The sequence below is a fragment of the Meles meles genome, chromosome 8 (assembly GCF_922984935.1).
Source record: "Meles meles chromosome 8, mMelMel3.1 paternal haplotype, whole genome shotgun sequence".
NCBI classification, from domain to species: domain Eukaryota; kingdom Metazoa; phylum Chordata; class Mammalia; order Carnivora; family Mustelidae; genus Meles; species Meles meles.
Window position 1 is genome coordinate 61,138,659 of NC_060073.1, and position 17,001 is coordinate 61,155,659.

Genomic DNA, 17,001 nt, shown 5'->3' on the forward strand with positions numbered 1-17,001 from the left:
TTAACCCACTGAGCCACCCAGGCGCCCAGGATTGGTGGTTTTAGTTTACCATGCACCATTCCCTTTTTTCTTGCCTCAGCGCCTGCTCTTTGGGGAGTGTTGATGGGGGGGTCCTCCCTCTGAATTCCAGAGTGCTGCTGGAGAATCTTCCCCTTTCATCTAGTTGCTAAATCCAGACAATGTCATCTAGAAACTGTCTGCACTGTTCCCCCATTCTTCTACCACACCAAACGGCCCTTCAGAGAGGAGCAAGGAGAGTTGGGGAAAGGGCCAGAATCCAGATACAGATTTCCCGAGGCCGGCTCCACTCCTCCTTCCCTCCCTCCTTTCCTTCCTTCCTTCCCTCCTTCTATCTTTCCACGCTTCCTCCTCCTTCCCCTCTTTACTCTACCTCCCTTCTTCCTTCCTTCATTCTTTCCTTCCTTTCTTCCTATCCTTTCTTCTCTTCCTTCCCCTCTTTACCGTCTTTCTGTCTTCCCTTCTTTACTCCCTCACTTCCTTCCTTGCACCATGAGCTCAAATTTTAGCCCCAAGGCAGGGGTGGGACATTCCAGGGAGAGAAAGGACAGGGTCAGAAACGGCGTGGTTTAGGAGTGGTGGTTCCTGAGGCTGCACAGAAACGGTGAGCTCAGCGGCTAATAGGATTGGCCACGGCGAATCCCCCAGCAAGACACGCGCTGCACGAAAGGACGAAGCGCCAGGGTGACTCAAGGTCAGGATTACAGAAACTCCGAAGCGAGAAGGAAGCTTAAAGAGCCAGGCGCTGCAGCCAGGCTGGGATGATGGCACTGTCCAGCCTGGCGGGAGAAGGCAGATTTAGCCCCGCCCCGACCGAGGGAGGAGGACTGGCCCAGCCCCTCCGCTCCGGGAATCTTAGACAAACGAGACCAGGACCGCCTCTGAATCACGGATGATTTGTTATCCAGTGAACTGAATGACAGTCAGCGACTGAGATAAGTCGGGAAAGTTGGGGAGTGCTTGGAGAGAGAGGACGATTTTCTCTGGGATCTGTGTGCCTCCTCTTTGCCTCCCCCTTCCGGCTCCCACTTGGTAGCATCCTCCTGATCCCCTTATCTCTTAAGGCGCTCAGGGAAATGCCCCCCTGCAGGAGCCTTCTGGGAAATGCTACTCTGACTGGCCAGGAACCATGAGTCCTGCAGCCCCGGTAAGGAACAGTCCTCTGGGACAGGAAGAAGGGCCTCGGGTGGAGTGGGTGTCCCTCTCATATAGGGTTTGGGTCCAAGAGCCCTTCAGGACCCCCGACAATCCCTGTTCTCTGAATGACATCCTAGGTCTGCTCTTAGGTGGGTGCTTATGGGTTTGAGCTATTCAAGGAAGTGATCATGGAGGGGCAGACCCAGGTGGTCGAAGAAACAGTCTTCTTTTCCCATTTGGTCGTCCTCCAATCATTTTATGCCCTAGAAAGATCTTTTGAACCCACAAATCAGACCACCTAACTCTTGAAACCCCCACCCCCAAGCTCCAGCCACTATAAGAGCTGTAAGAGCTCATAAGAGCCAAGCAAGTCATGAGCCTGTCATCCAAGGCTTCATGTTACATCCTTGCAAACCCTATAGCTCCATCCCCTGCCACTCCCCATGCCCTCCCCATCCCTGCACTCTATTTTCCAAATACACTGAAGTACTGGATATGCTTTTGAACTTTCTGATCAGTGCTCATATGATTCTCTTAGCTGTCCCCTGGGAAGCTCCTACTCATCCCTCAAGGACCCTTTTTAGCCTCCTTGGGAGGTCTTCCTGAACGTCTTGGGCAAAGTGAGACTCCTTTCCCATGGTTAAATCATATCCTGTGTTTATATTTAGCCTCCCCCCACCCCCACCAGACTGGAAGCTGGGGAAGGAAGGAGGAAAGGCTTTGTCGGATGCTCCTTTGTGCCCTCCACTAGCGCCCAGTACAGTGTGTGGCACAAACTGAGTATTGAGAAAGCATGGCAAAACTAGGAGCCTGGCTCCTCCTCGCAACCTTACTTTTCTTAGAGAGTGAGTTCATGATTTTTAGGTAATGTATTTCATGATAAATGAGCGCACAGATGTCTTGGCAAAATAAAATTACAGGTGCAGCTTCTCACCTGTGCTCCCGGTCAGCACAGGGTTACCGCCCAGGAGAAGCCTTGTACAGCCCAGCTCTAGGGCTGCAGACTACAAGTCCCAGAAGCCTAGTGGGCGCCCATCTCTCCCCGCCCATCCCCTCTCTGGAGGTGGGGCGGGGCCAAAGGGCGGGGCCCAGGGCTAGCCTAGCCCAGGGCGCAGCCTGGGGATTGAAATGCCCCAGGCGTTGTGGGGCACACAAAGCGCAGGCGCAGCAGGTTGGGTAGCCGCAGCATCAAGTAGCGGCGGTTTTGGCAGCAGCATCCGCAAGAGGTGTGGACAGGTGGGTGCATCCAGGGGAGGCTGAAGAGGGAGTTTGCACCTGACCCTCTGTCTGACCAGTGTTAGGACTCGGAGAAGGGAGGGAGCCGCAGGGGAAGCATGGACAAAGTCAGGCATTCCTTCCTGCTCAGGTGTGCCAGCCCTTACTACGCAGCAACAGGTGTGAGCAGGTGGGGGAGGGGCAGAGGCACCCGCTCGCAAGTAAGTCGCCCTCAGAAAGTGAACCTGGATTCCAGTCCAGGCTCCTTCACATACATGGACAAGTCATTTGCTGTCCCTCAGTTTGTCCATCTGTAAAACAGGAAAGATTCTGCCCATTTAATGGAGTTACAGTGGGGACAAGGTGAAGTGGTATATAGTATGTGCAGCGATTTCCGAACTTTGCTGCACATTAGAATCCCCTGGGATCTTTAAAGATTATCAGTGCCCGCCTCCCAGTCCCAGACCTTCTGATTTCGTTGTTATGGAGCATGGCCTGGGTATCGAGAGTTTTAAAATCTCCTACTGGTGTGATGGTTAGAAACCGGGACTGCTGGGGTGAAGGCAGGTTCCCTGGCTTTCTAATCAGGGAGATCTGCATGAGTGATTGAACTTCTCCATGCCTGTTTTCTGGTAATAACAAGGATTTTTGTGAGGCTTCACAAAATAATAGATGCAAACACTGAGAAGCCTGCCTGGCACGTAAGGCTCTGGCAATCAGAGCGGCTTTTGAACTATCATTTTACATACTTCATAAATGCCTCAGGTGAGGTGCAAGTGGGAGGGAGGCTTTTCTTATCATGAAAGTCCCTCATTCATTGCCATGATTTTAGTAGTATGTGCTGCCAGCATTTTGAAATTCTAGGGTTTCCAACGTTGTAAGCGTTCCTCACCCCCGCCTCTACCTGCCTCATAGACACGCCTTCACAGATCTAGAATCAGAAGCCTGGCAGAAGGGACATGGTCAAGGTTATGGAGCTGAGGTTGGAATCCAGGCTCCCGGGCCCTATTCCCACCCCCGCACAATGGGTGGCTGCTCTGCTGACCCCACAAGAACAGTGCTCTCATTATCCTGCTGGAGCAGAGAAGGAGAAGGAGACAAGCAGGCTTGCCCTTGTTTGTTTACGAACACTCCCTTAAAGGTTTCCTCGGTGGCTCCCCCAGGGAGGACCAGGGAGGACAGGGCTGGGGCTTCTCTCTGGGGAGCTGCCCGGGGGGCTGCTGATGAGGCCTGTGTGTCCCCTGGCTCCTCTCACAGGTCCCGCCTGACCCCACCCTGGAAAGTCCTTTTGAAGAAATGGCCCTGGTGAGGGGCGGCTGGCTGTGGAGACAGAGTGAGTGACCCTAGGCCAAATCCTTGTCTGTCTGTACCTTGTCCAGGGGCAAGAGGGGACACAAGTGTCTTGTTGGGTATGCCCCAGTGAACCATTCTCCCAAGAAACAAGACCCCCCCCCCCTTTGTTCGTACTCTTCCCACTGCTTGGAATGTCCTTCCTATTTCTGACTGCTTGGTAAATGTCCCCTTCTGTGAGGAGCCTTCTCTGACTTTGCCTCTAACCCCTGCTCCAGCCTCTGCTGTAGCACCAACAGTGTAAGCTCCCCACACTGTTCCCAATGCTTCATACATACCTTCGTGATAGCATTGATCCCCCTACAAAAGAACCGCCTTTACCTGTGGGTCATACCACTCCTCATACTGGCCCCAGACTGTGAGCTGCTTAAGAGCAGGCGCCGGGTTTGAGGCTCAGCATATCCATAGCATCCTAGCCCAGGGCTGGCCACAGAACAAGGTTTAGAATAAAATGAAAATGCCTCTGTGCTTTGGAATCTGTAAAGCTTGAAGAAGCTCCCTATGTCTTTGCCCTTTCTGTTAAGATTTTCAATTGTAAAATGGCTGAAGGTAGGGCTCAGGCTTACAGACCCACCTCTGGCCAGAATCATGATCTGAACAAGAGCTACCCTGGTTAGGAGCTCTCCAACGACCCACAACCATACTCAGTTCATTCAGTTCAGCAAACACTGAGCCCAGGTCCTGCTGGGTGCCGGATCCAGTATGGGGAGCTGCAGGCCCCCCAGTCTGGTAGCTACACAAAAGGCTGTCACACAAGTCGGAGATCAGAGATAAGATGGAGGTTCAGATAAGGAGAGGTCTTTGTCCTTGAAGAAACTTGGGGTTTGGCCTTGGAAGCCCCCAAGGAAGGAATCTGGTTATTCATTTACCATTGAACACATTATGGGGTCTCTGTTATGTATTAGGCCCAATGAGAGGCATTGGGTGAGCAAGGCAGAGGCCCTGCCATCATTTCAGGAGGTAGATAGATGAGGGGGGGGTCACAACAGTGGGGGTTGGGGGTAAGGGGGATTCCTGCCCCCCTGCAGGCTCTGCTATCAGCCTGCCTAGCAAATGTGGACCATCGCACAGGCTCCATCCTCCGCCGCTGGAAGCGGAACTGGTTCGCCCTGTGGCTGGATGGGACCCTGGGCTACTACCGCGACGAGACTGCGCAGGACGAGGAGGACCGCGTACTCATCCAGTTCAACATCCGCGACATAAAGATTGGCCAAGAGTGCCATGGTGAGAAGCCCTTTCCCCTCTGGCACTGTGACTCTGGCCATGGCCCTCCCACTGCGTCTGTCTGATAACACCTGCATCAGGCTCTTTGCCCCTTCAGAGGGCTTCCACAATGCTTCTATAGGCCTCTATCAACACCAGCTTGTGTGAGTGCAAATTAAGAAATGAGTTCCTTATTGAGTTCTGGCCCTGTGCTGGGCCTGGGTCCTATACTGGGATCACAGAGGTGAGTCTGACACAGTTCCTGCCTTCCAGGTGCCAGGAACTAGATAAAGAAGAAAAGAAATAAGGAGGATCAGAGAAGTTCAGTAACTGGCCCAGAGTCACACAGTAAATCTCCTCCACCAGGACTCAGGCCACAATTATAACAGGGTCACTGATAGATGTCTCTAACAAGGGCTGTAGGCAATGTGGAAAGACTGAAAGGTTCTAAAGAGTAAAGCAGAATCCCAAAAGAAAGTGTGTGGGATCAGAGGAGGCTGGCAATGGCCTAGAATCAGGACCCAGAGGTCGATTCCTATTCTTATTTCTATTTTACTGGGGGACCTGGGACCTGTGCTTCGTGGAAACCCCATATGCGTGTTTCTGCCTTTAGATGTGCAGCCCCCAGAGGGCCGGAGCCGAGATGGCCTGTTGACTGTGAACCTGCGGGAGGGCTCCCGTCTCCACTTGTGTGCAGAGACCAAGGATGATGCCATGTGAGTCCTCCTGGAGAGGATAGGGCAGAATGTTGGGGAATGTACCCAGATGCCTCCTCCTGCTGGGCCTTCTGATTCCCAAAGGGTAGGAAGGGGGGAGGGGACAAAGATTGTCAGCAGGGTGGAGGTTGGGCGGAGTGCATCTGAATGGCTCACCATTGGTAGTATACCCAGGAAAGTCCTCACCCAGCATGTGATGGAACCCGCATACTTGCCTCAGGTGCGTGGTCCCTGATCATAGAGAGTCATGTATCTACCTGACAGAGATGCACTCTCACTGGGGCTGATACAGAGGAAAAGACAGCTCAGTGACATCCATAAAGGGTCCTCTTTCCCACTGTCTTCTGAGAAGATGCCTTGGTGGGTGGCCTTCATCTGTGGCACAGACCCAGACCCGCCTAACTGAGTCAGCCCACTATTGTTCCGGGGACACCCCAATGTCAGGTGCAGGTCCACACTGCAATACGGGGTGTGCCTGCTTCCTCACATTCTTTCCCTTCCCACCCTCTGGCTGAGGGTCAGTCAGCCTTCACATTGCAGAAGAGAGAAAGAGATGGGGTGTGTGGCAGTGGGGGAAGCTGAGCTCCGGGCAGACAAAGCACAGAGCCGCCTTGTCTACCCCAGCCAGGTGCCATGGCAACCAACAAAGGCCCGATTGTCCGGTGTCCACTGGGCCTTCACGGGCTCTGGGGTCAGAATGTTGGGAGCTGTGTTGGTAGGTTTGGGGTGTGGAGGTGAGCCGCAGTGAGAGGACCAGCCCAGGCGTGCCAGAATCTGAAGGCCCCTAGGAGACCACCCAAGCCCAGCCGTCTATTATCTAGACAGGGAAACTGGAAGAAGGGAAGGGTGTGGGCTAAGAATGAATTAGGAGGCTCCAGCTCCAGTGAGGGCTCTGTCTGTGTGATTGGGGTGGGAAGGGGGGGTCACCTCTGTCTATCCAAGGGAGTCAAGAGGCTGGTCGAGGAGGAAAGTAAGGGGCCTACATCTTGGGGCCTGACCTCTCACCTCCCTCCTTATGCTTTGGGGTTTGCTTTGCAGAGCGTGGAAGACGGCGCTGCTGGAGGCAAACTCCACCCCGGTGAGCAACCCCGTTCTCTCCTTTTCTCCTCACCACCCCTTCCTGCCATGGAATCATAGGTGAATCAGACTTGGTCTCCGCCTGCCAGGAGTTCTCAGTTCTCTTAGATGCGAGCGAAGAGGTTTGTGTGGACTCAGATGTGCTGAGTCCCGAGTGGAAAAGGACAGAAGACAGACAACTGGTGCTTGGAGGAAAGAGAGAAAGAAGGAGGTGGCCTGTCAGTTGGGTGAAAGGAACCGCCTTTTACTGAGCAGCTATTGTATGCCCAGAGTGACGCGGGTCCAGTTCTGGCTGCTCGCAGCAGTCCTGTGAGGTGGGGATTCTTGTTCCCTCCCTGCAGATAAGATTGAGCTTCATTCATCCACACAACAAATATTTACTGAGCTCCTACTATGTGCCGGGCACTGTGCCGAAGGGTAGGGGTCAGAGGTGAACTAAGTTGGGAGGTGTAGGCTCTGCCTTCCTGGACTCAGCCTAGTGTGCAGCCGGACAGGAAGCAACTGGGCACATAGTTCATGATTCTGTTGCAGTCATGGGAACTGCTCTGACAGGCTTGCCGCGTGCACTCAACATGTGACCACCTTGGTGGCCTGATCCTGGTGGGAGTTCAGACAAGGCTAAAGATGAAACCTGAAGGATGGACAGAAATCAACTGGCTGAAAGGGGTGCGGTGGGGTAAAGGGAAGAGCTTTCCAGGCAGAGGAACTGCACATGCAAAGGCCCTGAGAAAGGTTATGACTTTAGCAAGTTCGAGAGCAGAATGAAGGCTGGGGCAGCTGGAGATTAGGGATGGAGAGCAGGGGAGAGAGCCTGGCATGATGGGATGTGTTTCCGACATTGGTTTCTGCCAAGAACACCAGGGGGTCATTGAAAGCTTTTAAGCAGTGGGATGAGATGAACAGATCAGACCAGATTTGTATTTTTAAAAAGATAAGTCTGGCTGGTAGGTAGGGAACAGAGAGCAGAGGGTTAAGAGTAGATGCCAAGAGACATCTGGGACAGAGTTCTGGTGACTGGCTGGAGGTCTGGACTAAGCTGATAAGGATCAGACATATTTAGGGAGTAGAGTCAATGGAGCTTAGTGATGGATGAAGGTGTGAGTTTGAGGAGCCGCCCAAAGCCTGCAGCTCAAGGGTGCCCCAATTTGGCCCATCTGCCTGACCCCACGTTCAGTGCCTGCTCCTTCTGTCTGTGGCACAGGGGAGCCTGATCTCATCTAGAGAGAAAGTCTGGGGAGAAGTAGCAGAGAAGACATGATTGTGTTTAGAACCCTTCTTGGGCCTGCATCTGCTGAGGGTGGGGCATCGTGCTCGGTGCCTGCCATTGTTTGTACCATTTAATCTCCCAACAGCCTTGGTAGGGTAGGTACTTTGAGTCCCATTTTACAGATAGGGAAGGTGACCTTCAGAGAGGAAGTGACTTAGCCATAGCCTCACAGTCTTCAGTCAGTGGAAGAACCTGTACAGCACCTCTGCCAGTGAGACAGGGAGGGAAGGGCATCATCTGCAGAAAGAGCTGCGTGAGCAGAGGTGGACAAGTGGGGTGTGCACACGTGTGTGTGTGTGTGTGTGCACGTGTGTGCAAGGGGCCAGAGTCTGGCCTGGCTGAACCATAATATATGGAGGGAAAGAAATGGGAGAGCTGACCTCTGAGGAGCAATGAAGGGTATTAAGCAGGGAGGACTGTGGCCAGACTTCAGGAAGCAGACCCCAGCTTCTGGGTGGAGGTTGGATCAGAATCTGGGAGTGAGGAGGCTGGGGCAGCACTCAGCAGGGTGGAGGTCCCCCTGTTAGCTAACTTAGCGCTGAGCTCCAAATCCCCCCGATGCAGGCAAATCTGTCCCACCCGAAAGAGGCAGAAGGAGGTGAGGGCTGACCGTCTGTGCTCTGTGACTCTATGAAGCTGCCTTGTCCCTTCTCTGCCTGTGCACCTTCCCTCCACTCTGCTTCCCACAGCTCTCTGCTCTGACCCTCTCTCCACTTCTCACTACCCCTGCTTCACACACACCCCCTGGTCCCTGGGCTTGCTCAAGTAGAATGCGTTTGCGCTTCTGTCTCTGTACCAGGGGCTGCCTGGCTCCGAGTGCCCATGCCTGCCCTTGGCTGCTGTCCGTCCTGTGCTTATGGAGGAGTGACCTGCACTTTGTCCCTCCATGTCCTGCAGATTTATACCCCCTCTGGATGGAGGCTGTTCCAGGGAACACAGGGCCAGAGACCCAGCCAGGGGCAAGGCTGGAAGGCCAGTGTAGGGGGGAGGTGGGTGGGAAGGTAGATCACACCTGTTCTGTCCTCCCTGGAGACTGGGAGCCTCAGCAGCCTACAAGAGGCGAAGTTGAGCTAATTCTGGAGACTCTACCGATCCTTCTCTTTGGCAAAGTCACTGCCCCCTCTGAGACTTCCTCCATTACCATGGGCTGAAGAGGAAGAGGACAACTCTTCCCCATGACCAGCTGACAGAGGGGGCTGGTAGGGCCTGTTAAAAGCTCTGAGCTTCTCCAGATGTAGAGGGCCTCTGACAGCTCCCTCCCTCCCTCCCTCCCTCCCCCTTCTTGGGTTTCTGTGGCTTAAGCAGGCCCCAGCTGGAGCCACCATCCCTCCCAGGAGCCGCCGAGTTTGCCCCAAGGTCAGGTGTGTGACCAGCTCGTGGAGCCCCTGTAAGGTTGAGAGGCGGATCTGGGTAAGTGCTGGCTCAGCTCTCCCTGCCTCTGTTCTGGTCATGATGATGCGCCTCCAGAACTGGGCCCAGTCGCCTCCCTTCCCTGATCACAAACATTCCATGGCTCCCTATCACCCACAGGATACCACCCATAGCCCCATTATCAAGGCCCTCAGGATCTGGCCTGGGCGAGTCTCGTCTACCACATCTCCTCCTACCCTGTGCTCCAGGTGCTCTGCTGTTTCCTCTGTTCCCAGCTGTGCCAGACCCATTCCCTCCTCCCAGGCTTTGCATGTGCCATTCTCTCTGTGGTGAAAACTCTTAGTTTCCTTATTCACCTGACAAACTGATGCTTAGCCTCTAGGAGCCACTTCAAAGGCTGCCCCCTCCTCAGGGAGGACTTCCCAGACCTCCACTCACAGCCTGCTGCACTAAATGCTTAGTATTGTCTTCTTAGGCCTGGGTGCAAGTCCCTGTATTTTGGTCTCTATTCTCCCATGAGACCTGGGACTTCCTCCAAGGTAAAGGCCAGGTCGAATCAGCTCTGCCCCTAAGGTGTCTAGCACAGTGCTGGGTATACAACAGGTACTCAATGAGTGCTCAGTGATCGGGACAGTCTTTTGACTCTCCTTATTCCTGGTGCATGGAGCTAGGGCAAAAGTGGGCCTCAGACAGTGTTCACCAAATGAGCGAATGAGTGAATGACCAAAGGGAGGAAGGAGATGGGAAAACCCTCTGTAATGGCATCACTACCGCATATCATAATTTAGTCCATATTTGTCCCCCTTCCCCACCCCAGAATCTCTGGAAAGCAGGAGTGGGGGATGGATCCTCTCTCTGTCCCCCATGTTCAGCAGGGTATGGGGTGGGTGCAGGGGAGGCCCCTCCTCTTACAGCCAACTCTGAATTCCTTTCATGGCACAGTGGTGCTCAATGTGGCTGTGCCTTTGAATCAATTCAGGACTTACTAAAAAAAAAAAAAATTCGAGCATTCAGATCCTATCTCTGGATGCTCTAATTCCATAGGTCTGGAGTAGGGCCTTGGAAATCTCTGGTTTAAAAAACTTCAGGTAATATCGATGTGCAGAACCACTGAACTGAAGTGCCAGGCCCACGCAGGTCCGTGCATAGACATGGCTCAGCTGGATTCTCATTGTGCCTTAGAATGGGCACTGTGGGCCAGACTGTTCCCATCTGCAGATGTGAAAACTGAGGCTCTGAAAGGCAATATAACTGGACCAGGTCACTTGATTCATTAGTGGCAGGACTAGGACTTCTATCCCAGCATTCTGAGTCCTCCCCCTTGCCTGAACGAGGATATAAGTGTTTTAGGCATCCCAGTGTTTAAAGCGGGGATGCCTAAAAATGGGATATAAAAAGCTGTAAACCAAATAATAAGACCTTTTCTGAGGGAAAGGTTGTATTTGTATGTGACCCCCTGATTGGCTGACCCTGTACTTGCAAAAGGGGCTGGGCTTTCAGAGAGGGAGAGGATCAGGGATCAAGGCCTTAGGTTCTATCCATGAGGTCTCCAGAGGATCCCCTGCCCTGTTGCCAGGCGACCCACCCGAGTTTTCCTCTGGGCCTCCCAGACCAGAGGGTAAAAACAGGTGCCGCAAGGGGTATGAGTTGGTGTTTTCCACTCTCTCCAAGGCCCAACCGCACCCCTGGCTCACTGTGCAGATACTGGGCAGGTGCAGGCTCTAGACCTCAAGTCCTCTACAAATAAAAGTGGGGATCTGAGTGCTTGGCTCTCTGTAGGCCCTTCTAGGCATGGAGCTCAGATCCTGGCCACCCTCTATTAGAAAGCCCAACTGGATCACCTTTAGGGGAGAGCACAGTGAGGGAAGTCACTTGAGACTGAGCATTGATTGTCTGAGCCTCCTGCATTTCCCTAGGACTGGTCATTGTCCCTAACTTGAAGCTAGACTTAGAGCTGGGTGACTTGCTGGTATTTGACTCACTTGAGATTAATTCAATCCATTAGGCACCTACATGTTCGGAGACATGATTAGACCTTTCTTTATGGGGTGGGGGTCTCCCAGTCTGATGGGAGACATACACACTCGCAGGGATACAAACAATGACACTGTACAGTGATTGGTGCTGTGATAAGGGGAGTCTAAGGGCCCCATCAGAACCTGAGGTTCAGGGAGGGTGATACTTGTGTTCAGTCTGAAAGAGAAGTTAGGTAGTTAGATGAAAAATGGGGAAAAAGGCAACCCCATCAAAGAGAAATGGCATGGAAATTTGAAATCACAGGTGTGCTTGGAGAACTCCCCTTTATAGCCAAACTTTTTTTTTTTTTTTAATTTTATTCATTCATTTGAGAGAGAGAGAGAGAGACCACAAGTGGGCAGTAGGCAGAGGGAGAGGGACAAGCAGACTCCCTGAAGTCAGATGCTTAACCGACTGAGCCACCCAGGAGCCCCCCCACCCAGCCAAACCTTTTTTTTTTTTTTAGATTTTATTTATTTATTTGACAGACAGAGATCACAAGTAGGCAGAGAGGCAGGCAGAGAGAGAGAGGAAGGGAAGCAGACTGCCTGCTGAGCAGAGAGCCCAATGTGGGGCTCGATCCCAGGACCCTGGGATCATGACCTGAGCCGAAGGCTTTAACCCACTGAGCCACCCAGGCGCCCCTACAGCTAAACTCTTGTAAGAGTTGTCATGACATGTTGATTCCATCCTTCACCTCTCAATCATTCTTCAGCTCTCCAGAGCCTAGATTCTCATCCCAACCACGCCACTGAAAAATGTTTTTTTCAAGGTTACCCACAACTTCCAAGTTGCCAAAGCCAATGGCTTATTCTCTTGGCACCGGCCAAAAAGATGGACAGAAGAGCATATTTAGAAGTTAAAATCATGAGACCTGCCTGGTAGCTGTTGTGCTGTGGAAGACAAGTGTGTGAAGACAAGGGTGCCAACCTGATGTCTTGGTTTGAATGCATGGTGGTGGCGGGTAGAGAAAAGCACTCATAGGAGAACAAGTCTGGGAGACGCAAAGGTGATGATATCACTTTGGGATGGCATTTAAGCCATCTAGACTTCTAAAGGGAGTTGGACCATTCAGGTGTGACACCCAGTTAGAGATATAACGTGGAAGGGGGGGCTAAGAAGAAGGGACCAGGAGAGAAGGGGACCTGCCCCCTCTCCAGGTCTGCTCCCCTGGGGATAAAATGAGGGGCTTGGATTTGGACCTTCCATTTAATTCAGCATATATTTATTGGTTCTTGCCATTCATTAGGCCCCGCATGTAACAGAAATTAATCAGAGTCCTTGATTATAAGTAGCTCACATTTGGCATGCAGGCAGGAAAGACCAGGAGGAAAGATAGTGAAAAAAGGCACTAGCAGAGTCTATAGAGAACTCAGGAAGAAAGGATTTTTTCTGAAACCAGAGGGTTTCCTGGAGTGGGTGGCTTGTGAGTTAGACTTTAAGGGGTTGATAAAATCCTAATGGAGAGACTGCATACCTCCCTCCCAGAGACAGCAATGGCCACTCTTTTCTGAGCCCCTATCCCCAGCTCTGTGGTAATGTGAAGATAATAGTGTCTTCAGTAAGGACTAGAGGAAGTAACACATGTGGACACCTCCCTCAGGGCCTGGTACACGATAGGTGCTCGATAATACTTTACTTTCCATCCCTGCCCTTCCTTTCCTTTCCTTCCTCCCCAACCTTTTACTTCTGGGCCTGGGGCTTGGCCAGATGCCCCACCCCATGATGAGGAGAGTAGAGAAGTCCACTGGATTTCTCCAAATGGGACCACTGGAGAGCGGCTAGCAAATAGTAGACTGTGTATGGAAGTTGGGAGCCATGGAGAATTTTTGATTAGGGGAATGCTAGCTAGGATGCCAGGGCAGGAAAATGGGATCACTGGGAGCTGGATGTAGGGGCTAAAGTTTTAGAGGACAAGGACCATGGACCATGTGGAGGAGGCAGGGCCTTTTCCCAGGAGCTTGCTGATTCCTAGGGAACCATTTCTAAACTTGGGGAAGTGGTTTTGTGGGCCCAGAAGGACCTAAGCCGGGTGTGTTGGGTAGGAGACCAAACCGGGGACAGAGTTCCCAGGCAGTTAACCCAGTCGAGCTCCTCAGGTGCGTGTCTACAGCCCGTACCAGGACTACTATGAGGTGGTACACCCCAACGCGCATGAAGCCACATACATCCGCAGCTACTACGGACCGCCCTATGCAGGTAAGTATCCTGCCCGGTCGGCCCCCTGCCCCCTGCCCCCTGCCCCATTCCAGTGCCAAGCCCCACTCTTGTAGTGACCACGGATTTTCCCAGGCGGGACCCTCCAGTGGGCCCTCCCCAACCGGAAATTCGAAATATCTCGTGGACCAGCGGCCCCCACACTCCATAGATCTGATCTTTCCTCTCAAGGCCGGCCCTTTTTCAAGGGCTGTCCTGCAATACCCGTTTCTGAGCTCGTCGCGCCCCCTGGTGGCTAAACGTGGGGACGACCGCCGCCCGCCCGAAGGGCTGGCGGTTGGGAAAGCCCACCCTCTGGTGTATCAAGGAGGTGCTTAAAGATCCCGGAGTTTTCTCGCTGTTGCACCCTAGACCCGCAGCCTCCGAATGTCCGTAGCAGATTTAAGGCTTGTAAGCCCTGGGGAAAGAGCGCAAGTCCTTTCCGAATCAAGGCCTCAGCTTCTCCAACTGCGGTATAGGAGAGTGGGCTCAGCCCCTTGTCCTGGGTTGGGCGTGAGTCTAGGGGAGGAGTAGGGACAAAGATCTCTGCTCCTAAGTCCCCAACCCTCACGGTTCTCTCCACAGGCCCCGGCGTGACCCACGTGGTAGTGCGGGAGGATCCCTGCTACAGTGCTGGCGCTCCACTGGCCATGGGCATGCTTGCCGGGGCTGCCACAGGTGCAGCCCTCGGGTCGCTCATGTGGTCGCCCTGCTGGTTCTGACCCCTAGGACTCGGATTGTGGACCCTGCGCATAGACCAACAACCCCCTGTTCTTACTTGACCCCACCCACCGCTACTCTAAGCTCTGCCGTACTTTGGCTCCTTCCTCTCCATTAGCCGCTTCTGGACTTGGATCATCCATCCCACTCCCCAACACTACATTGGAAGAAGCTATCATCCTAGGCGCAAACATAGCTCAAAATCCTTGTATCTCCTGCCAGACACCCCAGAATTTGGTTATAGACACATATGGACAGGTTTCCTGCAAATACACCAGGACACAGAAAACACAGCTCATGTGACTTCAAGGTCCCACGTGCTGGAGACACAGGAGTCAGGTTCTTTCCTCCAGCTGCTCCAGGGTTTGTAGGAAAAACAGAAGTAAATAAACATTTGACAAGGCAGACTTACCCATCCTTTGGCCCATGAAGGTAAAAGCAGATGAAGGTAGGCTAGGAGTAGGGTTGTTGGCAAGAGTGCAGAGCAGTAAATATCACGGCAAGTCCAAGGACTTAAGAGTTCATTTAAGCTGGGGTGAGGACTGGGATCAGATGATGGCCCTCCAGGTTAAAGGGCTTGCTGGATAAAGGCGAGATGTAAGCTCTTTGAAGGGGAAGCTTCATGATTGTGCCTATAATGAATATATTGCCTGTTTAGCTAATATTGACACGTACTCAAATCCAAAACACTCTCTGAAGTTAGCCCCATCCTTTCCACTACCAGCTTCCTGGGTCCCTTGTTCTTTCAGTGCTTAGAAAACATCTATTCCCTTTGTTAGGCTGCCTGGGGCAGCAATTGAGCTGAAGCTGGGGTCCCCTTGCTGAGGGGCAGATGAGCTCTGTTTGGAAACTCCAGCCCTAGGATGGTGCCTCCATCAGGAAATGCATTCCTGGTCCCCAGGAACTTGGACCTGTCTCCATAACTGTGGCTGTCAACCATCTCAGGCTTTGTCTTTTCCTTCACTCTGGGGGAGATGGCAGTATTCAGCTCTTGGGCCTGATCCACTGGGAAGCCTCACACGTGCCTTCCTGTCAGGTGGCCCAGCAGTCTCTCCATTTGGCTTGCTTCCAATTTCTTTTCCCATTCTGTACTAATAGAAGTGCTAACATTCCTGGCCAGTAGCCAGAGTAGCCTGCTAAAGTTCCCTTGTAAACAGGGGCTCCGATGGCCCTGCTGCAGAGACTAATAAAGATGTGATTGGCTCTAGCCCTGGCTCTGGCTTTTTTATCTATAAACCACATCCTAGCCCCGCCCTAGGGGCCTTGTTCCCCCTGGGATATCTCAGTGACTCAGCACCTACTAGTGCCTTCTTTGGTGTACTGGGAAGAATGTGTAGATTCTGCGGGCAAGTAGAACTGGTGATAGCATGTTAACTGAGCATTTTGGGGGCAACTCACTTAACCTTGCTTTTCTCACCCATAGATAAGGTGGTAGGTTGAAGGTGGCCATCCCCAAGGGCTCAAAGGGAGAGGCTCTATCCGGGTCTCTGCCATCTGATCTGTTGGGTGATCCAGGTTTTGCCCTGTCTGCAGAGAGTCTGGTGGTGTGGGGGTCCTTTCCAGTAGGTTCCCATCCTTCTAGAGGTGAACCAATGACTTAGTCTCATAGAAAGCAGGTGTCTAGGGAAGTAAACACAACCATCTGGCATCAGGCCTTTTAAGGCTACAAGTAACAGAAACCCCCTGCTCAAACTGATTTAAGCCAAAAAAGGGAAAGCACTGAGTTATATAACTGAGAAGTCTAGAAACTGTTTGATGCAGGGATTCAAACAGTGTCCCTTAGACTTTGTTTTCATTTTTACAGCCACAGGGCTGGCTCATTCAAAGGCTCCAGTGACATTCAGTAGCTCCAGACTAATGCCCTTCTGGAGTCAAGTCTAGCCAAGAGAGCTCTTCTTCCTCCCACAGTATGAACAAAAGTCCTAGGACTGAAGGACCTTCAGGACCAAATTGGGTCCTGTGGTCATCCATTAAGCTATGGTGATCTGGAAAAGACAGCCTAAAACAACAAGGCTTAGAACAGGGGTGGAGTGGTGTCCCAAAGTAAGTTTGGGGCATTGTTGCCAAAAGTAGGATGAATAGATAAGAACTAAGTGGCAAAAGCTTAGGGTGTCTGCTCCAGCCATATCCCCAGAGACGCCAACTTAAAGGGAGGCATTAACACCAATGATTCAATGAGGTAAGTGAGGAACATGGCAGAGTGGAAGCTCTAAGGAGAGGTATCCAACTCTGCCAAGGAAATGGAAAGCTCTGGGACAGGAATTAGAAACTTAGGATGAGCCTTGAAGGATAAGTAGGAGTTTGCCAAGCAGGGAAGGGAGGGAGGGTTTTCCACACTGAAAGAACACATGGGAAAATGGCATGAGCAATGGCCTTAGAAGACATCGGTCTTGAGAACACTGTGAAGTTCAGTCAATCTGATGTCACAGATTGCATTGTGAGGAGGGATAGTAGATGAGGCCCTATTATAGAGAATCTCCCACAGCTGGGTTAAGAGCTCTTTGTTCCCCTACAGCCTCAGGGCTACCATTTATCATAATCTTGATGATGCCCTGGTTCTTTCCACCCATCCCACTGAACAGGGCAAGACAAACACAAATGGATGCTTCAGGTGCAGTTTGCTTCAAAATCTCTCCACCAACAGGATGATAGCATGATTTTTCAATCTTCCAGCTGTTCAGTAGACAAGTATTAAATTATTCACACGTACATTAA

General features: G+C 52.2%; 1 protein-coding gene across 5 annotated transcripts; it reads left to right on the plus strand.

Moving 5' to 3' along the window:
• Window positions 1-1,053: 1,053 nt before the first annotated feature.
• On the plus strand, window positions 1,054-15,493 carry PLEKHB1 (pleckstrin homology domain containing B1). 5 transcript variants are annotated; one of them, XM_046017733.1, is made up of 8 exons: window positions 1,054-1,165; window positions 3,628-3,703; window positions 4,792-4,944; window positions 5,537-5,639; window positions 6,678-6,717; window positions 9,289-9,393; window positions 13,470-13,569; window positions 14,152-15,493. In XM_046017733.1, exons 1-8 carry the CDS (start codon window positions 1,148-1,150, stop codon window positions 14,286-14,288), a joined length of 732 nt encoding a protein of 243 aa, XP_045873689.1. In that variant the 5' UTR covers window positions 1,054-1,147; the 3' UTR covers window positions 14,289-15,493. The 5 variants fall into 5 exon arrangements, with proteins under 5 accessions (XP_045873689.1, XP_045873692.1, XP_045873688.1 ...); XM_046017732.1 differs by lacking the exon at window positions 1,054-1,165 and adding an exon at window positions 2,260-2,391; XM_046017735.1 differs by lacking the exon at window positions 1,054-1,165 and adding an exon at window positions 2,350-2,381.
• The last annotated feature ends 1,508 nt before the right edge of the window (window positions 15,494-17,001 follow it).

Bases quoted from the DNA above. Each gene is read 5' to 3' on its own strand.
- PLEKHB1 (XM_046017732.1), top strand. From the start codon at position 2,284: ATGCCCCAGGCGTTGTGGGGCACACAAAGCGCAGGCGCAGCAGGTTGG. The intron at 6,718-9,288 runs GTGAGCAACCCC...TGGCTTAAGCAG, and splicing joins TGGAGGCAAACTCCACCCCG to GCCCCAGCTGGAGCCACCAT. The intron at 9,394-13,469 runs GTAAGTGCTGGC...CGAGCTCCTCAG, and splicing joins AGGTTGAGAGGCGGATCTGG to GTGCGTGTCTACAGCCCGTA.